Source organism: Moschus berezovskii, chromosome 10, assembly GCF_049115385.1.
Source record: "Moschus berezovskii isolate FMDL1 chromosome 10, NW_MosBer_1.0, whole genome shotgun sequence".
In the NCBI taxonomy this organism is placed as follows: domain Eukaryota; kingdom Metazoa; phylum Chordata; class Mammalia; order Artiodactyla; family Moschidae; genus Moschus; species Moschus berezovskii.
Window position 1 is genome coordinate 101,348,999 of NC_142469.1, and position 20,765 is coordinate 101,369,763.

The window sequence follows — 20,765 nt, forward strand, 5'->3', positions numbered from 1 at the left end:
CCACCCCCCATAGAATATCAAGTATATATTCCAAGGCCACTTGTTAATTGGCACTACCTTATAGTTCCTGGTGTCACTGGGTCATTGGAAATTGACTATTTTCCCGTCTGTGTCTAGAAAGCTGAGAGCCCAGTTTGCCACACTTGTCCTGAATTTGGGGGTGTTAGGGGGCCCCCCAACCTGTCCCTCCAAGGCCTCCTCTGGGGAGCGACAGCAGAAGGAACAGCCAAGGGCTCAGCTGGAAGGGCCACCCCAGGCCAGAGAATCAGGCATGCCCGAAGGGCACCCTCTCCAAGCGAGCACTAGACTCACCCAGGAATCCCTCTTGGGGCTCGTCAGGCCAGAAAAACCCTCCGGAGACGCTTGGATTTTCACAGTTTGACTGTGTTTCCTCCTGGTGTGTGTTTGTTTGTGGACACTGGGGATAGGCCGCGAAACACAGGGTAGAAGAGACAAAAGAGGCCTGGACAAGCATCTTTCGTCGTCTCTAAAGCAGACATCCACGTCTAGGAGAAGAACTCAAAAGTCGCACGTTTTTTCCAGATCTCTTTTCTTGTTCCCAAGTCTTTGATTTGCACGTGGCAGGCACTGCTTTGTACTGTTTATCGATCAAATCGTATCGTAGCTGAAATTATTACTCCCACAACTGGATTAAATTTGCTGGTTTGGCCGAGTTGTGACTATATTCCTTCCACAATCCAAGTCCCTCTGGAGTGGGGCGTTTCTCAGGACTGGCCCTCTACGCGGAAGAGCTTGGCCGGTCCAGGGTCTGTGCAGAAAGCTAGGTGCTGCCCTCTCTCACAGGTCCCTGGGCTCCCAGAGCTGGCACTGATGAAAGGAGGGGGTACTGCTTGTCTTCACTGCTCCCTCCCATGGTCCTTGCTTCTCTCTGCCCTGCCTTACCCAACCCTGGGCCCCAAAGAGCACCAGGGCGTCTCACTGGCATCCTAGCGAAGCCTGTAGAATGAGCAGTGTCCCTTGCCTCAGACAGGGGCCCAGGACCACCCATGTGCCCAGCATCCTCGCCTCAGACGGGGGCCCAGGACCACCCATGTGCCCAGCATCGTGTGCCCCAGACAGATGTCTCTAAAGCATTCTCAGTGCAACAGTGTGCTCACGAGGGAGGAAAATGTGTCTTCAAGTTTCCCCACAAGAGCCAGAGACCACAAGGGCAAAGACCCATGATCTGTTCCTTGCAGAGCCTCCGGGGTGGGTCGGGGCGGGGGGGTGCGCAGCAGGGTGGAGACAGCCAGGTTTGGGGGAGGGGATTCTTGTTACAGCAGGAAGAATGGAAGATTGGAAAAGCACAAAGTCCCAAGATGTGTTCAGGGTCAGGCCCTACAGGCTGGTGCTGTGGGTCAGTTGGTTGTAAGAATTCTTTTGGCCACTGTTTCTGGGCTGGGGATGCCCCTGAGAGAATGTCAACATAAAGGTCCATCAAGGACAAGTCTGAGCAGCGGGAGGGGCTGTGATGGGGTCGGGGTGCAGGCCCCATGGGACATCTGGGAGGGCTTCCCAGAGGAGGGGGTGTAAGGTGCGAACCAAAGGAGCAGGAGGAGCCGGGGGAAAGGAATCACGGGAGGAGAGCGGGGACGGCATGTGCAAAGGCCCATAGGTGAGGGGAGAGCCCGGCTTGTCAGAGGAGGAACTGGGGGAGGGACGGGGCGGCCCCAGGGGGCAAGCAAGGCAAGAGATGAGAGGAGGGACTTCCCTGGTGGTCCAGCGGCTAAGAATCCACCTGCCAATGCAGGGGGCACAAGTTCGACCTCTGGTCCTGGTCTGGGAGGATTCCCACTTTCCAGGGAGCAGCTAAGCCCGTGCACCGCACCTGCTACTGAAGCCCCCGCACACTAGCCGAAAGAGCAGCCCGGCTCGCGGCGACTAGAGAATGCCCCCGCGGCAACAAAGACCCAGCACAGCCAAAAATAAATAAATAAAATAAGCTTTTAGAGAAGAGAGAGATGAGATGAGCTTAGGGAAGCTCTCAGGGCTTTCTGAGGCCCAGGAGGAGACTTGGGGCAGTGTCACAGTCCTGGGGGCGTGGCTGGCCCTTAAAACAGGCTGAGCACACAGGAGGGGGGCCCAGAACCACTTTTTCTATAATCCCTCCCTTCCCTTCCGACTCTCTTGATGACCTAGTTCTTTTTCTTCTCCTGGATGAAATCCCCTGTGTGTCCTTTAATTTCTCCTGTCAGTTGTGGGGGGAAGAAAGCACTCAGGGCACTTTCATTTCCTCCAAAATAGTGTCATTTCAGTGAATCAGAACTTCAAAGTTCCCTGAGAGTTAACACTTTCCACGCCTTCCTCCCTACCAGAGCTAGCTAGATTCCAACGCATCTTTTAGGGGGCAGACAATCTGACCCCCGACATGCCCCTTCCAGTCGCCTCCCACCGGCTCTCCCCCAGGGGTCATGCCCAGCCCCCGCCCTCACTTCACCAGCCTCTGCCCTGGATCTCATCACCGGCAGGAGCTGGGGACCCCTCTCCCCAAGACTTCCTTCTGTGCCCTTTCACCTTTGAATACCCTTGAAGGTGGCTGCACACTTGCTAAGAGAACCCCTCTGACGGTCCTGCGTGGGGTCCAGCACCTCTCTTTTGGCAGATGGAGGTTCTTGTCTCTCTTGTTTTTTTTCTAAACCTTCCGGGGATTTGACTGAAACTGAATCAGAGTCCCACTTGAGATCCTATTGCAAGTGTTTTTTAAGGGCTCATTAGTCCGTCACTTGAAGACCTGAGATGGCATCTGTGATGATAACCCCTGTCTTCTGAGAGCAGACCTGTCACCTGGAGCAGCCTTCAGCCGCCCACGAAGAGGAGTAGGTGGGCACTTGGGTGTGCTCGGGCTGTCTCTCAGAGGCTGCCGGGAGTGTGCCCCCTACACCGCGGGAGACCTCAGCAGGAGCCCCACTTACTGGCCGAACTGCCTGTCACCCTTGGCAGTTCTGCCCTTAGACCCAAGGTCATCGCGGAGTCCTCAGCAGGGAGGGAAACAGGCAACCCTTTTGATGGCAAAGTAACCTTCACCCTTACCTCCCACCGGGGCAACAGGGCCATAGCGTAAAGACAGAGACTGTTCAGGAAACTTGTTTGCGAGAGACCAAGGACCCCGTGTTATTTGTTGAATCAGCAAGTGTCTGCTCGGTACTGGGTGGCAGAGCCTGCACTCCATGACAGGCACACATGGGCACAGGCAGAGCCAGCATGCGGTGATATGATGCCCAGGGTGCCCGAGGCTGCGGGAGAGGGCCCGATGCTCCGGGACGGGTGCCCTGGGGCAGACAAGATGAAGCCTGCCCTCCCTCAGGAGCTTGCAGGCTGCTCGATGGAGAAGACGTGGGTGGAGATCACTGTGACCCCAGCCAACATGGGCCATCGGGAGGGTCACAGGCAGGGCTGAGAGGAGCCGAGGAGGGAAGAGAGCGGATGAAGCATCAGGAGCAGAGGCTGGGGGCCTCGAAAGACCAACAGCAGACGGGCAGGGCAGTGGAGGGTCTGGGCAGTTAAAAGCCAGAGGCTGCACAAACAAATACAGAGACAGCGAAGCAGAAAGCGCACAGCGGATGCGTGGTTTCTGGTCCGGGCCACGTGGGCACAGCCGGTGCTCAGACGCGCTGCTGATGGAATGTCGCTGGGAATGCGGCGTGCGATAAGATCTGGGTTTGAGCCTGGAGAGGAAGGCTGGGGACTGGTTGTGGGCGGCTGGAAGGCCAAGCACAGGGGTCTGGGCTCTGCCAGCAGGTGATGGAGGCCGTGCAGCCAGGAGGGGTGATGAGATCAGGATGGGGCTGGACAGCAGCGGGGGGCTGGGGTTGGGGGGTCACAGCAGGTGGCAGGGAGGGGTCAGATGCGCCAGGCATTTTTAAGGACAGAAGTCTCCGACTCTGGAGGCTGACCATACATGAAGGCGAGCAGAGGTGTTTTCCGAGGTGCTTGGGGGGGGGCATCACAGAAAGAGGAGCGCCCCCCAGGGATGGAAATTAAAAGAGTGTTGTCGGCGTTTTCAGCTTTTGATTCACTCTCCGTCTCCTGCGTTTTTCTGTGTTCTCTTGTAGCCTCATCGACCGAAGAGGGTACATTCAGCCCGACACCCCGCAGCCAGCCGCGCCCTCCAACGGGATGGCCACATACGGGGCCACACAGTCCCAGAGCGACATGGTAGGACCCGGGGCGCCCCATGAGGGCTCCTCTCCTGCATCGGTGTTCACTGACCCATAAAAGCCGATCGCCTAGCTTCCTAGGACATGCATGGCTCAGGGAGGGAAAGGAAGCTTGAAGTGAAGGCAATGTCCACTGAAAGGTTGGCCCACCTGCAGCGGGGGTGGGTGTTGGGTCGGTTTGTTCAGGGTTGTGTGGAAAGAGCACTCATACAACATCGCTTCCAGAAACATCTTGGACTGGAAAGCCCCTCACCCAGAACCGGGCTTCTGTCCAGAGCGAGACAGAGCTGCCCGTGCAGGATGGGCCTCTGGAGAGTCCCCGAGTCCCCTCCTGTCCCCTTGTCAGAGTCTGTACCCACTCCCCCACCCGCTCTTTAAGTGTGCAGCGGGCGGGGACTCGGCCACCAGTTCTCCCACTTGCAGCCCAAATCTTAATCAGTCCTGCACGCCTTAGTGCAGAGAATCAGACAAGCTGTTTGGGCACTGACAGCAAAAAGCGGACTGGGCTGGTCTCTGGAGCGGTCCCTGTGTCATGCGTCTGTGAAGGTGGGGACGGATGCTTTGTGTTCACTCTGCACCTGGGAGGTGGGGCTGGGGCGGGTCTTTCCACGGTCACCTGAACTCACAGCCTGGTGGCCTTGACCCACAGGGCCTTCACATTCCTCAGTGGTCTGGAAGGCACGGCCCCTCCATCAGGAGCAAATCTCTCTAAAGAAGTGTTTCTAGAAGGGACCCAGTGTGGCCCCCAGCACTGTCGGTAGACTGAATCACCCACAACAGAGGCCATGACAGACAGACTGGGACAGCAGATGTGTGTTCAGAAAAGAGGCAGTGACCCTCCAGGACCTGGGGAATGGAGTCCATGTGGAGGCCTGGGAGCGGGGAACCAGGAATGCCCCTGCCTGTCAGCTTGGGGACAAGATGACCATACAAGTCACCAACGGGAAATATCAAAGGAGGTGCCAGCTAGGGGAAATCTGATGTCAGTATGTGGACCTGGGGTCCCCTTGGATGCTTGAGGGTAGGAGGGCTGTCCTGCAGGCATCTGTATAGAAAACTCGGGGAGGTCTGCTCCCCCATACTTAGGAAGAAATGATGTGGTTTGTAGAAATTCACTTTGAAGTAGTGGAAATGTGAATCAACTTTATTTTATTTTATTTATCCTAGAAGTACTCCATCTGACATTTAAAAAGAAAAACAAATTATAATGTGTCCATGTTTATTATTGGGCTATTAATCTGATTTCATCTCACAGACTGGAAGATTATTTTTTTAAATCAACATTTATTATCTGTTGTTAACTTTCTCTCTACCTGCCCCTGCCAATTCTGCCCCCACCAGGTCAAATCAAGTTTTTTGATCTAATAGAATAAGAGAATAGTTTCCCAGAAACCAACACAGTATTGTAAAAACAGTTATCATTCAATTAAAAAATAAATAAGTGAGTGAAGTGAAGTCACTCAGTCGTGTCCGACTCTTTGCGACCCCATGGACTGTAGCCCACCAGGCGCCTCCATCCATGGGATAAATAAATTTAATTATAAAAAATAACCACTGGCAGGGGACAGATAATAGAATAGGATGATTCTGAAAGACAGTAGAAGGAAAAACTTTGCAAACAGGCAGATTTAAGTAATACTGGACATGGGCAGGGAAAGGCAGAGAGTGTGGGGTGTAGGGTCAGAGAGCCCGGGGTCACAGTGACTGACTCAGGGCTGCGTGATGTCAGCAAGTTGATTTATCCAGAGAGCCTTAAGTTAGTAAACCATACATTGAGGAAGCGGGTAATGATGTTCACCTCCCTCCTATCACCACTTTATAACAAAGGGCCTGGCATTCAGTAGGTTGGGGCTGGTTAAACATCCCCCTGAAGGGGCTTGCTTAAGGGAAGTTCTAAACAAATGTTTAGTTTGTTCCTGTCTTCTTATCCTCATTCCTTCCTTCCCCCGATTCCATCATATCTAGAAAAGGCTCCACCCAGAATGTGGAAGCAGGAACTAAGAGGAAAGGCGTTCTCTTTGGTGCCGAGACATGGCACCACGGCTTCATGCAGTGATGGCTCAGTAGGCTTAAATGAACCCACAGGGCCAAGAGGCAGGACACACGTATTTTGCCCACTAGACACTGTAGGCAAAGCACCTGTGTACTTTTCTATGAAAAGTTTTAAGACCTGAAGAAAGAACTTAAAGCTCCGAAACACAAAAACAGCAAAATCAAAATTAATAAATGTTTAATGTCTGCGAGACCCATGAATATGTCAACTTCATTAATTGTTAAATCTAGCTTTCATTAAAATTTCATTACCTCTTAGAAATGATTTGTAGGTTGGGTTTTTCTCACTTCATAAGAATTCCCCAGCACACATGTAATTACAGAGAAATCATTACCAATTATAAAGCGAGTTGCTCATAGACAGATACATTTAAATATTAACTGCCTTGGGGCCTCCTGCACTTCCTCGCCATGGCGCCTGTGTTCGGAGAAACCCAGGCTTCCACTGGGCTTAAGGCTGGGAGAAGTCTTTTTGGCCCCTCAGGCTCCTACCCACTGCAGGGAGTGCCCCCAGTATGTCAGAACGTGTTCAGGGGGAGGCTGGATCTGAAAGGTCTTTAGGGGACTAAGATGAGACATGTTGTTCACGGCCCCACGGGTCAGAAGCCGGGACGGGAAGGTGGGCCAGGAGGCAACCTGTGCTCAGCCCAAGAGGGAAATGCCCAACACCCAGAGCTCATGGCGGGTGGGAGCCCCCATCCCCGAGGTGCTCGGGCTGGGGGAGTTAGCACCCCGGCCATGAGAGACAGAGGAGTCAGTGTTGGCGGAAGGGCGCACAGAGCCTGTCATCCCGGCTGCGGCGATGTCACTGCGCCAGATAACCTTCCATCCCTCTGTGCGTTTATAGGCCCTTCAGGCACTAGAGCATGTGTCTTTTTATTATTTCTGTTGTTCTTTATGGCTTCTGTGGTGTACGGACCGTGTCAACGGGAGTAAGGGGAGAGGAGAAGCTCTGAATGGGCACGGCTGGCACCACACAGAACACGGAGGCTGACATGTCTCTGCCCCACCCTCCTCCCTGCAGTTCCTTTGTGTTCACGCAGCATAGTGTGTACCGAACCCCACACCTCAGCAGCACGGAGCATTACCACACGCCCTTCCAAGGCTTTCATATAGCTCACACTGGCCCTCCAAGGCTACTACTGATTTTATCCCCATTTTACAGACTAATAAACAGAGGCATAGAGGACTCTGGTAAACTTGCCCAATTCAGACGTCACACTTTGACCCCAACAGTTCATGCTCTCACGCCTACACTTCGCTACGCTGTGGCTGTCAATCCTGACTGTGTGCAGGGTGACTTTCTCCCATATGCTTACCGTCTCCACAGCCCATTACCCTCACCCTCTCTCCTGTCAATAGCCACTCCTAGGAAAAGATCTGTTTTCAATCATCTATGCATCAAACGGAATTTAAGTCAAATTTCAGGGATATATGAATTTTAATTGTGAATGAAAGATTTATCCTCTATTAAAAGCATTTTAATAGACTTCCCTGGTGGCTCTGACAGTAAAGAATCTACCTGCAGGAGACCCAGGTTTGATCCCTGGGTCAAGAAGATCCTCTGGAGAAGGGAATGGCAACCCACTTCAGTATTCTTACCTGGAGAATTCCATGGACAGAGGAACCTGGCAGGCTACCATTCATGGGATCACAAAGAGTCGGACATGACTGAGCGACAAACACTTACTTACTAAAAGCATTTCAAGCAATAATAATAATAACTGAATGTTTAACACTGTTTGTTCAGCACTATATCCCCATTGTCTAGATTAGTCCCTATGATAGTTGAATTCAGAAGTGTTGGTTAAATGAGAGAAGGAAAGAGAGAGATAGATGGATTGCTATGTGCCAGGCACCAGGTTAAGTGCTTTGCATGCATGATCATCTCATTGAATCCTTACAGAACCACCTGATGTGAGTATTCTAATTGCCCCTTTGAAGAGACTGAGATTCAGGGATGCTAAGTTCGTGAAATAGCTAACCAGTGGCTAAGCTACTATTTCATCCTTAGAAGTCCGACTCTAAGGAAAGTACTCTTCTAAACTATGCTCCAAAGGTGCATGATCTTCCTATGGGACAGAGTGGCATGAAAGCTTCTCCCAGGGCAGGGAAACCACTCCACCCAGGCCTTCCATGCAAAAGGATGATAAATCTGCTGTGGTCGGTCACAATACCAGTGGGGGACTGAAGGCAACCTCTCCACAATCTAACCTGCAACTTGACCAAGCAAAAATCTATGACGCTTCAGCCTCTCCTCTGTTACAAATGACAGTCGTAACCAATGACACATTAGCTCTTTTTTCCCTCTTCACTTGCTCCCCAAGCACGAACAATTTTGCAGCACTTTAGTCTAAGTTTGGAGAAGGAAATTAAAACCCACTCCAGTGTTCTTGCCTGGAGAATTCCAGGGACAGGGGAGCCTGGTGGGCTTCCATCTATGGGGTCACACAGAGTCAGACACGACTGAAGTGACTTAGCAGCAGCAGTCTAAGTGTTGACGGTTTGTCCAGGTAGAAGCGTCAGTACCAATTGAGTTATTGACCTAATCCAAGGGTGATCTCCACTGTTAAACCACTCAGAGTTCATTCATTTTCTTGGATCTGAAAGTTACCATTTTTCATCAAACTGGGACGTTTTGCCTATTATGTCTTCAATTTATTTATTTATTTTACCTTATCTCATTTTCTGTCCTACTGGGACTCCAATTACTCATATGTTAAACTATTTGATGACATTGCCCCCAAGGATAAGTCCCTGAGGCTCAGTGCATTTTTCTTCAAACGTTCTATGTCAGTTCTTCAAATTAGATAATTTCTCTTGATCTATATTCATGTTCACTGATTCTTTCTCCTGCCTCCTCCAACTACTGTTAAGTGAATGCAGAGAATTTTCCACTTTGGTTATTACACTTTTTAGTTCTAGAATTTTCTTTTGGCTCTTAATTTCTCTGCTGAATTTTATTTCTGTACTGAGATTCCTTATCTGTTTACTCATTGAAGCCATTTTTGTATAGTATTTGAACATGATTATACTGCTTAAAGTCTATATCTGCTAAACTTACCTGGACTGCCTTGGGTTTGTTGTCCACTTTTTCCCTTAACTCTAGATTACATTTTTCTATTTATTTATATGTGCATTGATATTTTATTGAATACATTTTGGATAGTATATTTGTAGAGACTAGATTTTGTCATTTTCTGAAGAGTGTTGGTCCTTGTTTTAGCAGGCAGTCCAATTAGTGGCTAGTCATCTTGAACTTGTACGGGTGTGATTTATATTTTGTTAATGCAGATTTATGGGCAGTCCAAGATGTTTCTCAGGCCCTCTAATTTGAGGGAGCTCAGCCTCCAGATTCTGTCTCTTCCAAATACCTGGTCAGGGTTTGACTTCTCCATCATTAGGGGTGGTCCTGGGTCTCCATTTAGGGCATGAGTCTTTCTCCTAAGGTTCAGCCTTCTGAATGCCCTAGCTGGATGCCAGGCATGCTAACAAGGTTTGGGGGATGTTAATGTGATCAGTGGTCCCTGACGCTCTTTTTGTCAACTTCCACTGCCTTATTACAGCTGCCGTCTCATTGGCTTCGGGGGAAGGGGGACAGGAGAGGGGACTCATCCTGCACGTGGGCAGCACAGCTGTTGGCTACAGACTTGGGGGGTGGCCCTCACTGGCATCTCTGGCCCCCTTCTCTGCACAGCATCCTCTTCTGCGATGCCCTGCCCTACAGATCCAGCCGCTTAAGCTTCTGCCCCTCTGATCTCTGCTTTCTCTACTCAGAATAACTTTTGTATTCTGTTCAGCCTATACCATGGTGGGGAGATTCTCCCCAAGGAAAGTGCTGCTTGACTGTGGGGCTCTCCTGTGAGTTTCTTCCCTTTCAGGGATCGCGGCCTTGCATTGTCTGTTGTGCCCTATTGAAAAATGTTTGCCTCACATATTTTGGCCAGTTTTGTATACGTCCTGTACATAGAGGGAATACTAGCCCAGTAGAGGTTATCCACCATTCCTGGGAATAGAAGCCTCATCTCTGTGATCAGAGGACACTTTGCAACCAACACTGCCATATTCCCTGGACACACAATTTTGCTCCCCACTCCATCAACAGTAAATACTGATTTAGCTGTGGAACATGATTCCTCTGACCTAGAAGTATTTCTAGTGCTCACCTAGAAAGGAGGAACATTTGGAGATTTTATATTTAGCACCAGACTTGGCATGTTCCTTTGCAGAAAGATTCTAGGTATCTCAGGCCAAATTTTTGCCAGCTGTTTTATTATTAGAGTCTAGATCAGAAAGGCATTTCTCAAATGATAGGAAAAGTTCTCCTAGGGAAATTGCACTATTTCAGAAGGTGAAGGTAAAGGCTTTAAGTCTTAGAAAAACATACTGATATTGTAGGGCTGGAGAATCAGGTAAATATTGATAGATAGCTGTCATCAAAGTACCACTGAGATCTTACTTAGCATCTCAAAAATGGGACAATTCACTGTTAGCTTACCATATCACATAATTGGAGAATGGAGATGATTAGTTAGTACCTAAGTGATCTTCCCTCTACTACAGATTCCCAAGGAAGAAAACATTAGAGAAGTAATGAAGTGACATTGAAAGTATTAAAGTGATGTATGTGACCCAAGTATAGCCCTTGTCATATGAATACCTATGAATTTCTGAGGAGCCCACACTAGAATTTCATGCACATAACCTCAGGACCAACTGAAGATCATATTTTCATTATTCCTACTTTCCTTATTATTGGCATTCATTATTACCTTATTTTACTATGCATATCTCATTTGATTGTCAAATAATTTAAGTTCTGTGTTACACCAGGGTCATAGCTTGTTTAAAGCTGGCACTTGTAGCTACAAAGATCCTTTCAGATCATGTGCTAAACACAAAGACAGTAACAGTACATAACTGTTGGACTGTTTCTTTTTAATCATTTGATGCATTTACTTAAACTCATTTTTATTTTTTTATAAATTTATTTTTTAATTGAAGGATAATTGCTTTACAGAATTTTGTTGTTTTTCTGTCAGACCTCAACATGAATCAGCCATAATTAACCTCATTGTTAAATCCCCTTCATCCAATATCAAAACAAATTAAAGCTGGCAGTTGCAAGATGTATTAAACTGGTCTCACAGGAGTTCTCTCCATGCATAGTCTGAAAGTTCAAATATGATAGAGAAAAATAACTTGAGCAAACTTAAATGATAATGTTTTAAAAGAAAATAAAAATGAAGAACTCCTTCTAACCTACATTTTAGGTGAATTTTAGAAACTGATAATGTTTTTACTAATGTAAATGAGCATTCATGAGACCCCAGAACACAGCTTCACAGCCAAGCAGAGGTTATAACCAGTGCCTGATGCTAATACTTTTGACAGAATTGGAGCAAAAGAAGTAAATAATTTCCTTTATTCTTAATTCGTATAGGAGACCATCTAGAAAGCTCCTAGCTTTGGGTTTGGCAGCATTTAATCTGTTTGCTAGGTTTATTTCAGACAAGAAGTCAGCCAGAGTAAAATAACATGTATGGCAGCAAGAGCAATTTTATTTGAAAATCTGCAGAAACAAAAATAACTTATCTCTATGGTATTTTAAACTGTAACATTAAGTGATAATATGTGTGACATCCGAACATCTGAAATGATACAGCTCTTTGCAAGTTAAATGCCAGCGCTTCGTTTAGACAGTAAATCAGCCAGCTGTCAGGGACTTCCTGCAACCACAGCAAATGTTCCAGTACTCCAGACAGGATCAGTTTTATGCTGCCGACAGAAGGGTCTGCCCATAGACGTTCTCACAAGCAGTCAGGTTTCTATTCTATTAGTAGTCAGCGTTTGGATGATTTTTGGCCTAAAATAAAAAGGCAATTTCATAGGGTTCAACCTAGTATTTCATAAATATTGTTGTTTTGGAATGAAAGCAGGAGTTTCTCAATTTCCTCTTCTTGGTGATGGATTAGTCACTGTCCAATCTCTGGCTGCTTGGTTGTTTTTCCCTTAAGATTATATAACTGGTTAAGTACATTGAACTGTATACCTCATGGCTTCTTGGTGTTAATGCTGGACTATCAGCCCTTCTCCAAGGAGTGAGAGAAAAAAGTGAGCAGGGATGGCTCCCTCTGCTGGTTGAGGATAAGAGTCCTCAGATAAACAGCCAGCAAGGCGGGTTGGTGGCATTAAAAGGTCGGAGAAAAGAGTTGTGGAGTTCAGTCACTCAGTCGTGTCCAACTGTTTGCGACCCCATGGACTGCAGCACGCCAGGCCTCCCTGTCCATCGCCAACTCCCGGAGCTTACTCAAACTCATGTCCATCGAGTCGGTGATGCCAGAGGGAGGGGAAGAAAAAGAAGAAGGAGAGAAGAGCGGGAATAAAGTGGGAGGGAAGTCAACAAAGGAAAAGATGGAGAAGGAAAGAGGAGGAGAGAGTTGGTGAAACCAGAGAGAAAGAAAATTAAATAGAAAAATCAACAAGAAATGGGCCAATAAGGATTAGAAACAAAGGTTAAAAAAGGCAGAGGTGTAAGGACATTTTTTCATGGATCATCTTCATGGTAACCCTGAAAACATTGGCCATTTTCTCCCTTGAAGTTCTCACACAGGAATTAACAACCAGGAAGGTTTACCAGCCCCCTCTCCTTAGAATTCTGGCAATGTGCAAAATGAGGAAAAGGCTGGACTTTTTCTTTTTTTAATCAGATATCCCCTAGTCATCGAGTTTCTTCTAAGAAGATGCTCAAAACATGCAAAGTTAATATCATGAGAATTATGAATTCCACGGGGAGAGGCTTCATGCTCTCCTTGGTTGGAACCCACGTTAGTATCCTGTTACATGCCGGTAGGAAATTTATATGGACAATATCCTGTGGAAGAAAGCCTGATCCCTGGGCACCCCCAGATGGGAACTGGTCTTCTAAACAGAAATCAGTTTGAATGTGGCAAATGGTTTTCAAAGTCATGGGTTACATCAGGATTTAGACACTAAGGTTCAAGCTGGTCCCAGCAATGAGTGTGTGTGCTCACTGATAGAAGCTGGCCACAGGGGAAACTGGGGGAGGGGACAGAGTAAGTTCATCATTAACATGAAAGCAGTCCCCATAGCAAGGGAAACAGCCACAACCAGGCTCCGGGAGACAGTCATCTTTTAAAATATTTAAACAAATCCCTGTAGAAGAGGTGATTATGTCAGATAATATGTCAGCATTCAAAATAGTCATTTTGGAAAGACTTGTGACATTTCGATTTTTGAAAAAACTGTTTAGGCTACATGTTTTCTTTCACATACTTAAGTCCTTAAGCTTCACCCCTGGAAAATCGGAGAGCACTTTCAGCCTGAGGCTGAGCACAGATTGGCTACAGTTTTAGCATGTTGTGGGTTTGGCCACAGGAAAGCATCAGTAGACATATGCAAGAAGGGACCCAGGTTTGGAGGTACCTGGGAGGCCTGGCGTGCTGTGATTCATGGGGTCGCAGAGAGTCGGACACGACTGAGCGACTGAACTGAACTGAACTGAACTGAACTGAGTCATGCAATCTGAAGCTCTTTTGAAGAAAAAGAAACCGACTTGCAGAACAAAACAAGTAAGCCCTTGGAAAACAAGCAAACAAGAGGCCCGGACTTAAGCTCATAGCTTTAGAGTAAACCACCTCCAGGTGTTGTCCAGAAAGGGATCGCTGCCCAGGGTACAAAAGAAGCCAAGACTGTGGCACCAGTTTTTGAAGAAAGAAAGAACTTTATTGAAAGGTTGACCCTCAAGGAGACAAGACTCAACTGTCTCCTCCATCCAGTTTTGGGACAAAAATGAAAGGGGTTGGGGGAATTTCAAACTTGGAAGCTGGTCGACTGGTCTTGAGTCAGCCCATACAAGCCGCGAGTGCTTCCGGAAACCAGGTTTTCCTTATTGAAGGACTTCTCAATTCCTATAGGGCTCCAGTGGCAACACTTGTCTGGGTTCAATAAACTGAAGATTCCTGGTTCCAGGGTCATCCGGGACACATGGATTGCCATCTTGCATATGCACAGTGCTGTCTCTGTAAATATTTTCTTTGATTAAATCAACAATCTGCTTAAGCAGGCAAAACCAGTTTAAATTGGTGCTGTTTCGCAGGTGTCCTATCTAAGTCAGCACAGGGGTGCTTTAGGTAAACTCTCAGAGGACCCCTCAAACTTCACATCAACTTCCCAGTGAATATGAACTCTCCAGAACTTAACAGACCATGGTTGGCAGCCCTTTTATCCCAGTGTTTTCTGATGGATGTCCATGAGCTCTACTGCACAGCATGGCTGGAAAGGCATGACCAGGGAAGGGGAAAGGCGCCTGACGGGAGAGACAGGAAGGAAGAGATAAAGAGACTGGGGAGGCCGCCTCTCCCCTTGTGCCACTTGACCGTGGAAATTTCCTCCAGCTCAGACCTCTGACATATTTTCCTGTGAGTCTGGAAGAGGTAGTCACAAGTACTTGGGCCGATCCCTAAAACAGAATTTGCTAATCAGTTTTCAATGTTTTAATAAAAGGCTTTCTTCAGGTCCGCAGAGACGAGCAAATCTAGTCGGAATTTCATCTTTCTCAAGATCTGGGGGTGTTTTGGGGACAGAGGTTTTAGGATGAATGAGGGCTTTCCAGAAAGAAAAGTTGAGAACCAGATTCCATCATCCAGAAAGTGGCCTGACTCGAGCAGCATCTCAGCCCTGGGGTTGCAGGCCAGCTCAGAGGCTGAGTTTGAGCTCTAGGAAACGGAGGTGGCATGAAATTTGAGCCATCACCATCAGCCAGGACACTAACGGGGTTTTCATAACATGTTCTTTGCAAAGCACAATATATCCAGAACCCCGGCGTAGTTTCCAGGAGGTGAATGTTTAATCAGGAAGGTTACCCTTCCCCATCTCTGCTCTGTTAAGACTGAGCCCATGTGCTAAATGGAACTGACAGCCTTGGAGACCGTGAGGGGCCCTGAGCTGTCTGCCTCCCCCAGTAGCCCCACGGCTCAGCACCCCCCAGCAGCCAGGGTCCCTGCCCCCAGCTGCAACTCTCTGCAGGAGCAGAGAAAGCTGCACCCACTGCATAAGTACTGCTGTGGCAAAAGGTTCAGGTGATGATTGGGGAAATGCAGACACTAAAGGACTCAACGCCTGACAGTCAGCCCCTTTCTAGCACTTTTTAGCGGCATCTCTGTCTCATCCGAGTGGCCCCTCCACCCCTCTTCTAGAAGTTCCTTTGGCTGGGATGAAGCCATGATAGAAAAGCCAGGATCTTCCCTGAGATTTGCTTTCCCTTCTTAAAGCTCCATTGTGAGCCCTAGTCTTGTCTGGAAGCGAGGTCTTTGAATTTCTGAAACCCGCAGATTCTACAGTGATTGTGTCTCTTCTATCCCCCTCACGGAGGGTGGGGGGCCGGCTCGGGGATGGCCCACCACTCGTGATTTTAGAAGAGAATCCCATTTGGATAGGAAGGACACACACACACCAGAGCAAAAGAATAAAAGAACTGTGACTTCGGGAGGAAACTCTGTTTTTCCCCCTGAAGCCCAGGTTTTGCCTGATCTGAGTGGCTTCTGTGCATGGAGGCTGAGTGTTGGCAGCTCTAGTTGTGTCTCTGGGCAGGAAGAAAGGGAAGCTCCTCCATCACAAAGCTGCGAGTACGTGATTCGACGGTAACTCTGGAGTTCAAACGAAGGGAGTGGGGATGATGGACAAGTAACATTTATTAAGGCCCTGCTAGCTGTCAAGTGTGCAGTGGTGAAAAGGGTTTTGCAGCCAGACAATGCCGGTCCCAAATCTCGACCCATCGCCTACTTTTATCCGTAAAGTCTTGAAGAAGGCACCCAGTCACATGAGATGCATAGGGAAAGAGGAGAAATACGTGTGTGGTAAGAGCTCCCGCAGAAACAGAGTGGAGCGCCTAGCTTCTTGCTTGAAACGTTATCAGGATATGCTCCCCTAATAGCCACACTTGCTCCTGAAACTCACTGGGTCACCACACAGATTCAAGAACTCCAGTCACGAGAAGTCTCTTCTAGTTACTCTGAAATTTGCCCACTCAAGCTCAAGGGAAGGGTTTCAGAGGTATCAGAGACCCACATTCCCCTTGCTAGAAATGTGTTCCTATGATTTCCTTTGCTCAACAAGATTAAGATTTAAGAACACTTAAAAGGAAATATTTTGTAAAATGCTGGCATTCTCTTTGAGTTAAGAGAACAAAAACCACAGCTCAGTTAATGGTTCTTGAAGCTGATGAAAACTTAGCAGTGAGGAATTTTCAGGCTTTTACAAATAGTGTGATCAGCCCTTCGGGGGCTTCTGTCGCCCCTGTATTTTTCTTTTGTGTGCGTGGCACAATACACATACATAAAATGTACCATTTTAACCACGTTTAAGTGTGCGATTCAATGGCATTAAGCACATTCACTTTGTTATCCAGCCCTCACTACCATTCATCTCCAGAACGCTTTTCTTCTTGCATAGCAACACTCCATACATCAAAGGGTAACTCCCCAACCCTTTCCCTGTGGACCCCAGAAGCCCCCATCATACTAGACTCCTCGAGGTGCCTCCTGTAAGTGGATTCATACAGTAGTTTTCCTTTATGTCTGGCTTATGTCAATGAGTGTGATGTCTTCAGGGTTCATCCACGTCACAGCATGTGTCAGGATTTCCTTCCTTTTTACAGCTGAATGTCTGTATCAGTCAGTCAGTCATGTCCAACTCTGTGACCCCAAGGACTGCAGCACACCAGGCCTCCCTGTCCATCACCAATTACCAGAGCTTACTCAAACTCATGTCCATCGAGTCAGTGATGTCATCCAACCATCTCACCCTCTGCCGTCCCCTTCTCCTGCCTTCAGTCTTTCCCAGCATCAGGGTCTTTTCAAATGAGTCAGTTCTTTGCATCAGGTGACCAAAGGATTGGAGTTTCAGCTTCAGCATCAGTCCTTCCAATGAATATTCAGGACTGATTTCCTTTAGGATGGACTGGTTGGATCTCCTTGCAGTCCAAGGGACTCTCAAGAGTCTTCTCCAACACCGCAGTTCAAAAGCATCAATTCTTCAGTGCTCAGTTTTCTTTATAGTCCAACTCTCACGTCCATACATGACTACTGGAAAAACCATAGCTCTGACTAGATGGACCTTTGTTGACAAAGTAATGTCTCTGCTTTTTAATACGCTGTCTAGGTTGGTCATAGCTTTTCTTCCAAGGAGCAAGAGTCTTTTCATTTCATAGCTACAGTCACCATCTGCAGTGATTTTAGAGTCTCCCAAAATAAAGTCTCTCGCTGTTTCCACTGTTTCCCCATCTATTTGCCATGAAGTGATGGGACCGGATTACGTGATTTTAATTTTCTGAATGTTGAGCTTTAAGCCAACTTTTTCACTCTCCCCTTTCACTTCCATCATATCTGCACAGACCACATCTTGTTTATCCTTTCTTCGTTCGATGGACGCTTACTTCCATCTTTTGGCTACTGTGAATAATGCTGCTGGGAACATGGGTGCACAGGCCCCAGGGGCAGGTGGGGTAGTTGGGGTTTTTTTGGTTTTTTTTTACTGTTGTGTTTTTTGCGGTTGTGTTTTGGTGTTTTATGGTGGGTTTTTTTTGTTTGTTTGTTTTGTTTTTTTTTTTGCTGTGCTGGGGTTTAGTTGCAGCATGTGGGATCTAGTTCCCTGACCAGGGATAGAACCTAGGCCCCCCTGCATTGTGAGTGAGCACAGAGTCTTAACCACTGGACCAGGAGGGAAGTCCCAGGGGCCTGCATTTGTAAACCAATGTGGGTAAACATGGTTTTCAGCACAGGAGCCACATTGACCTAGCCCAGGGCAGGTGCCAAAGTCTGTGCCTCTGGCCCCAGGATTGTTTTTAAGTTAAGGCCTGTCTGCAAACAGGGGCCGCAGCATCCAGCCTACAGCGACTGTTAGTTTGAGCAGCTATTCAGACTCCAGGTGTCTCCAGGTGGAGCTGGGCTACCGCGCATGCTCTCCGCCCTGTCTGACCCAGATGTCACTAACGGGTTTCTCTCTCTCTCGCATCCCGCCCCCTCCTGCCCTCTGTGTCCCCTTTCCTACCCACCCCCGTCCCCGCCTTGCCATCTCTCGCCTCCTCTTTGCTGGCTCCCTGCCGCTCTCCAGTGCGACCAAGACCAGTGCATTCAGAGCACCAAATTCGTTTTGCAGGCCGCGGCCACGCCCCTGCTGCAGAGCGAGCCCAGCCTCACCAGCGACGAGCTGCACCTGCCCGGGAAGCCGGGCCTGGGCACGCCCTGCGCCAGCCTGACGCTCGGGCCGCCCACGCCGCCCTCCTCCATGCCCAACCTCGCCGCCGAGGCCGCGCTCACGGACATCCTGCCCCTGAAAGACGAGCACGTGGGCCACCAGTTCCTGACCCCGGACGAGGCGCCCTCGCCGCCCACGATGCTGGCGGGCAGCCCACTGGCTCACAGCCGCACCATGCACGTGCTGGGCCTCGCCAGCCAGGACTCCCTGCACGAGGACTCAGTGCGCGGCCTGGTGAAGCTCAGCTCCGTGTGATCGCGGGGCCCCGGCCCGCCCAGGGGGTGCTGCCCACGTGGGAGCGGCAGACCCAGCGCCCTCACCGCCATACCCCACCGTGTGACCCAGTGCGTGGGGGGCCAGCACAGCTCTAAGCCCTGGGGTAGGAAGACCCCTCCTTGGGAGAGACATCGGAGGACCCAGACGGGCAGGACCTCAAAAGCTGACAGCTTGGTTTCATTTGAATTTTCTTCCCCACCCTGACCGGCTTTGCTAACAATGAAAATAGAGACCTGACTATTTTCAGGTGTTTGGAATATGAAGGGTTGGCGTGGGAGAGGGAGACAGCCTAGGTAGGCAGCCCCAGCAGAGTCTGGGAGGAGAGGGGGCCACCTGGGGGGCTCCTCTTGCTGCTCTGGACCAGGTAACAGAAGGTTTAGGACCCTTGTGGCCGGACTGAAGTTGCACTTAAGTGTTATGCTACTAATATTTGAAATAGACATGCCATTCCATTTAATTTAAAAAAGGGAAAAAAAATACGACCAGATGTGGACTGCATGCCACGCTCCAGTCTATGCACGGTGGTGATGGTATTGGAAAGGAACTGCTGCTGCTTTTCTTTCTTCTTATTTTTTAAAAATTTCGTGAATTCTCAAGTGCTGTTTTATGGGAAGACGGTGCAACAGACCAAGGCTAATGGACCTTGCCATCCTCGCCAGCTTCTTCAGCTTAATTCTACACAAGTAGGTGGCGCCTGGGCTGCGGAAGGGCGGGTTCTATCCTATCCAGTATCAGTTAACCTTCTGTTTAGTAGTTAACCTGAGGTGTTGTGTTGCACACACCCACCGCCGCAATCTTCACCTCCTTGTGTGACCAAATTCCTGTGGACAGCCAATAAAATGACGTCCTCTGTTATTTCGAATCTGTGTGCAGTTATCCTTCTCAGCTGATATGACACCACCACCACCCAGGCGGCCTGCAGAGAGTGCAGTTTTACTGAAGCAGCTCTAGTGAGGAATGGTCCCCAGTCAAAAAACCAGCTGTTTGAATTGCGGGGGATTCATGGGATGATGGGTCTTCCCTGGTGGCTCAGACGGTGAAGAATCTGCCTGCAATGCGGGAGACCGGGGTTTGATCCCTGAGTTGAGAAGATCCCCTGGAGGAGGAAATGGCAACCCACTCCAGTATTCTTGCCTGGAGAATTCCATGGACAGAGGAGCCTGGCAGGCTACAGTTCTTGGGGTCACAAAGAGTTGGACACAACTGAGTGACTAACGCTGTAGTGGAATTTGTTCCCTTTTTACAGATTGGGCCACAATAGCGGATCTATGGCCAGCTGTGGGGAGAGGGGTCAGGGAGAAGCTGGGCTGGGGGGTCTGCTCTGCCCTGGGCTGTGTTTGAGTGTTGCCAGAGCTCAAGCTTAACTTGAGATCCTGGTAAAGTTGTCAACATAGAGGAGGAGAAACTGGCTTATTTTAGGTGGGGATCGTGTTGATTGTCATTCTTATCCAGACACTAATCAGAATGGAATTAAGAAAATTACCACTTCACTCAGGTTTGTATATCATCTAGAAGGGAACACACCAGCTCTGCATTTAGGAGGGAAGCCACTTGGGAGGCAGCTGCAGGGACTAAACCCCCTTCTGTCCTTTCCAGATGATAAATCCAACAAGCAAACCTACTCAAGTTCAAAGTCGTGCTCTTGCTCCTCACAGCCATATGAAAGCAGGGTGCACTGATCGGTGACACCAGAAGCCCTGCGTGATTTACATTGATGGAAAAGGGCTGTTTCTCCTGAGAAAGAGTTGCCCTTTTATAGAAGAAAAACAGAAAAGAGGAAAGAAATAGAGAAGCACAATTTCAAGTCTTCTTTGGAATAAGGTCATTTGTTCGTAGGTAAAAAAATAATCTGTGCTGAAAATAGCTGCAGTCAGTGAGTTCCTTTCTAGATGATACATGAGCCCAAATGAAGCGGTGATTTTCTGCAGCAAGTCTCTGAACTATTCTTATGGTTCATAGTCTGTACATGAATAGAAGGTGGGAAAGGTAAATTATGTGCGGCCA

At 48.5% G+C, this 20,765-nt stretch overlaps 1 protein-coding gene across 2 annotated transcripts in view; it reads left to right on the forward strand.

Annotated features, from left to right (window-relative positions):
* Positions 1-19,616, forward strand: part of ZDHHC14 (zDHHC palmitoyltransferase 14) — a 296,791-nt gene extending 277,175 nt beyond the window's left edge. The window contains exons 8-9 of one of the 2 annotated variants that reach the window (XM_055433246.2): positions 4,053-4,155; positions 18,342-19,616. In XM_055433246.2, the coding sequence (XP_055289221.1) occupies positions 4,053-4,155; positions 18,342-18,740 (502 nt within the window). In that variant the 3' untranslated portion in view covers positions 18,741-19,616. The remainder of the gene's footprint in view (positions 1-4,052; positions 4,156-18,341) is intronic. The other variant, XM_055433247.2, reaches the window with a different exon arrangement.
* The last annotated feature ends 1,149 nt before the right edge of the window (positions 19,617-20,765 follow it).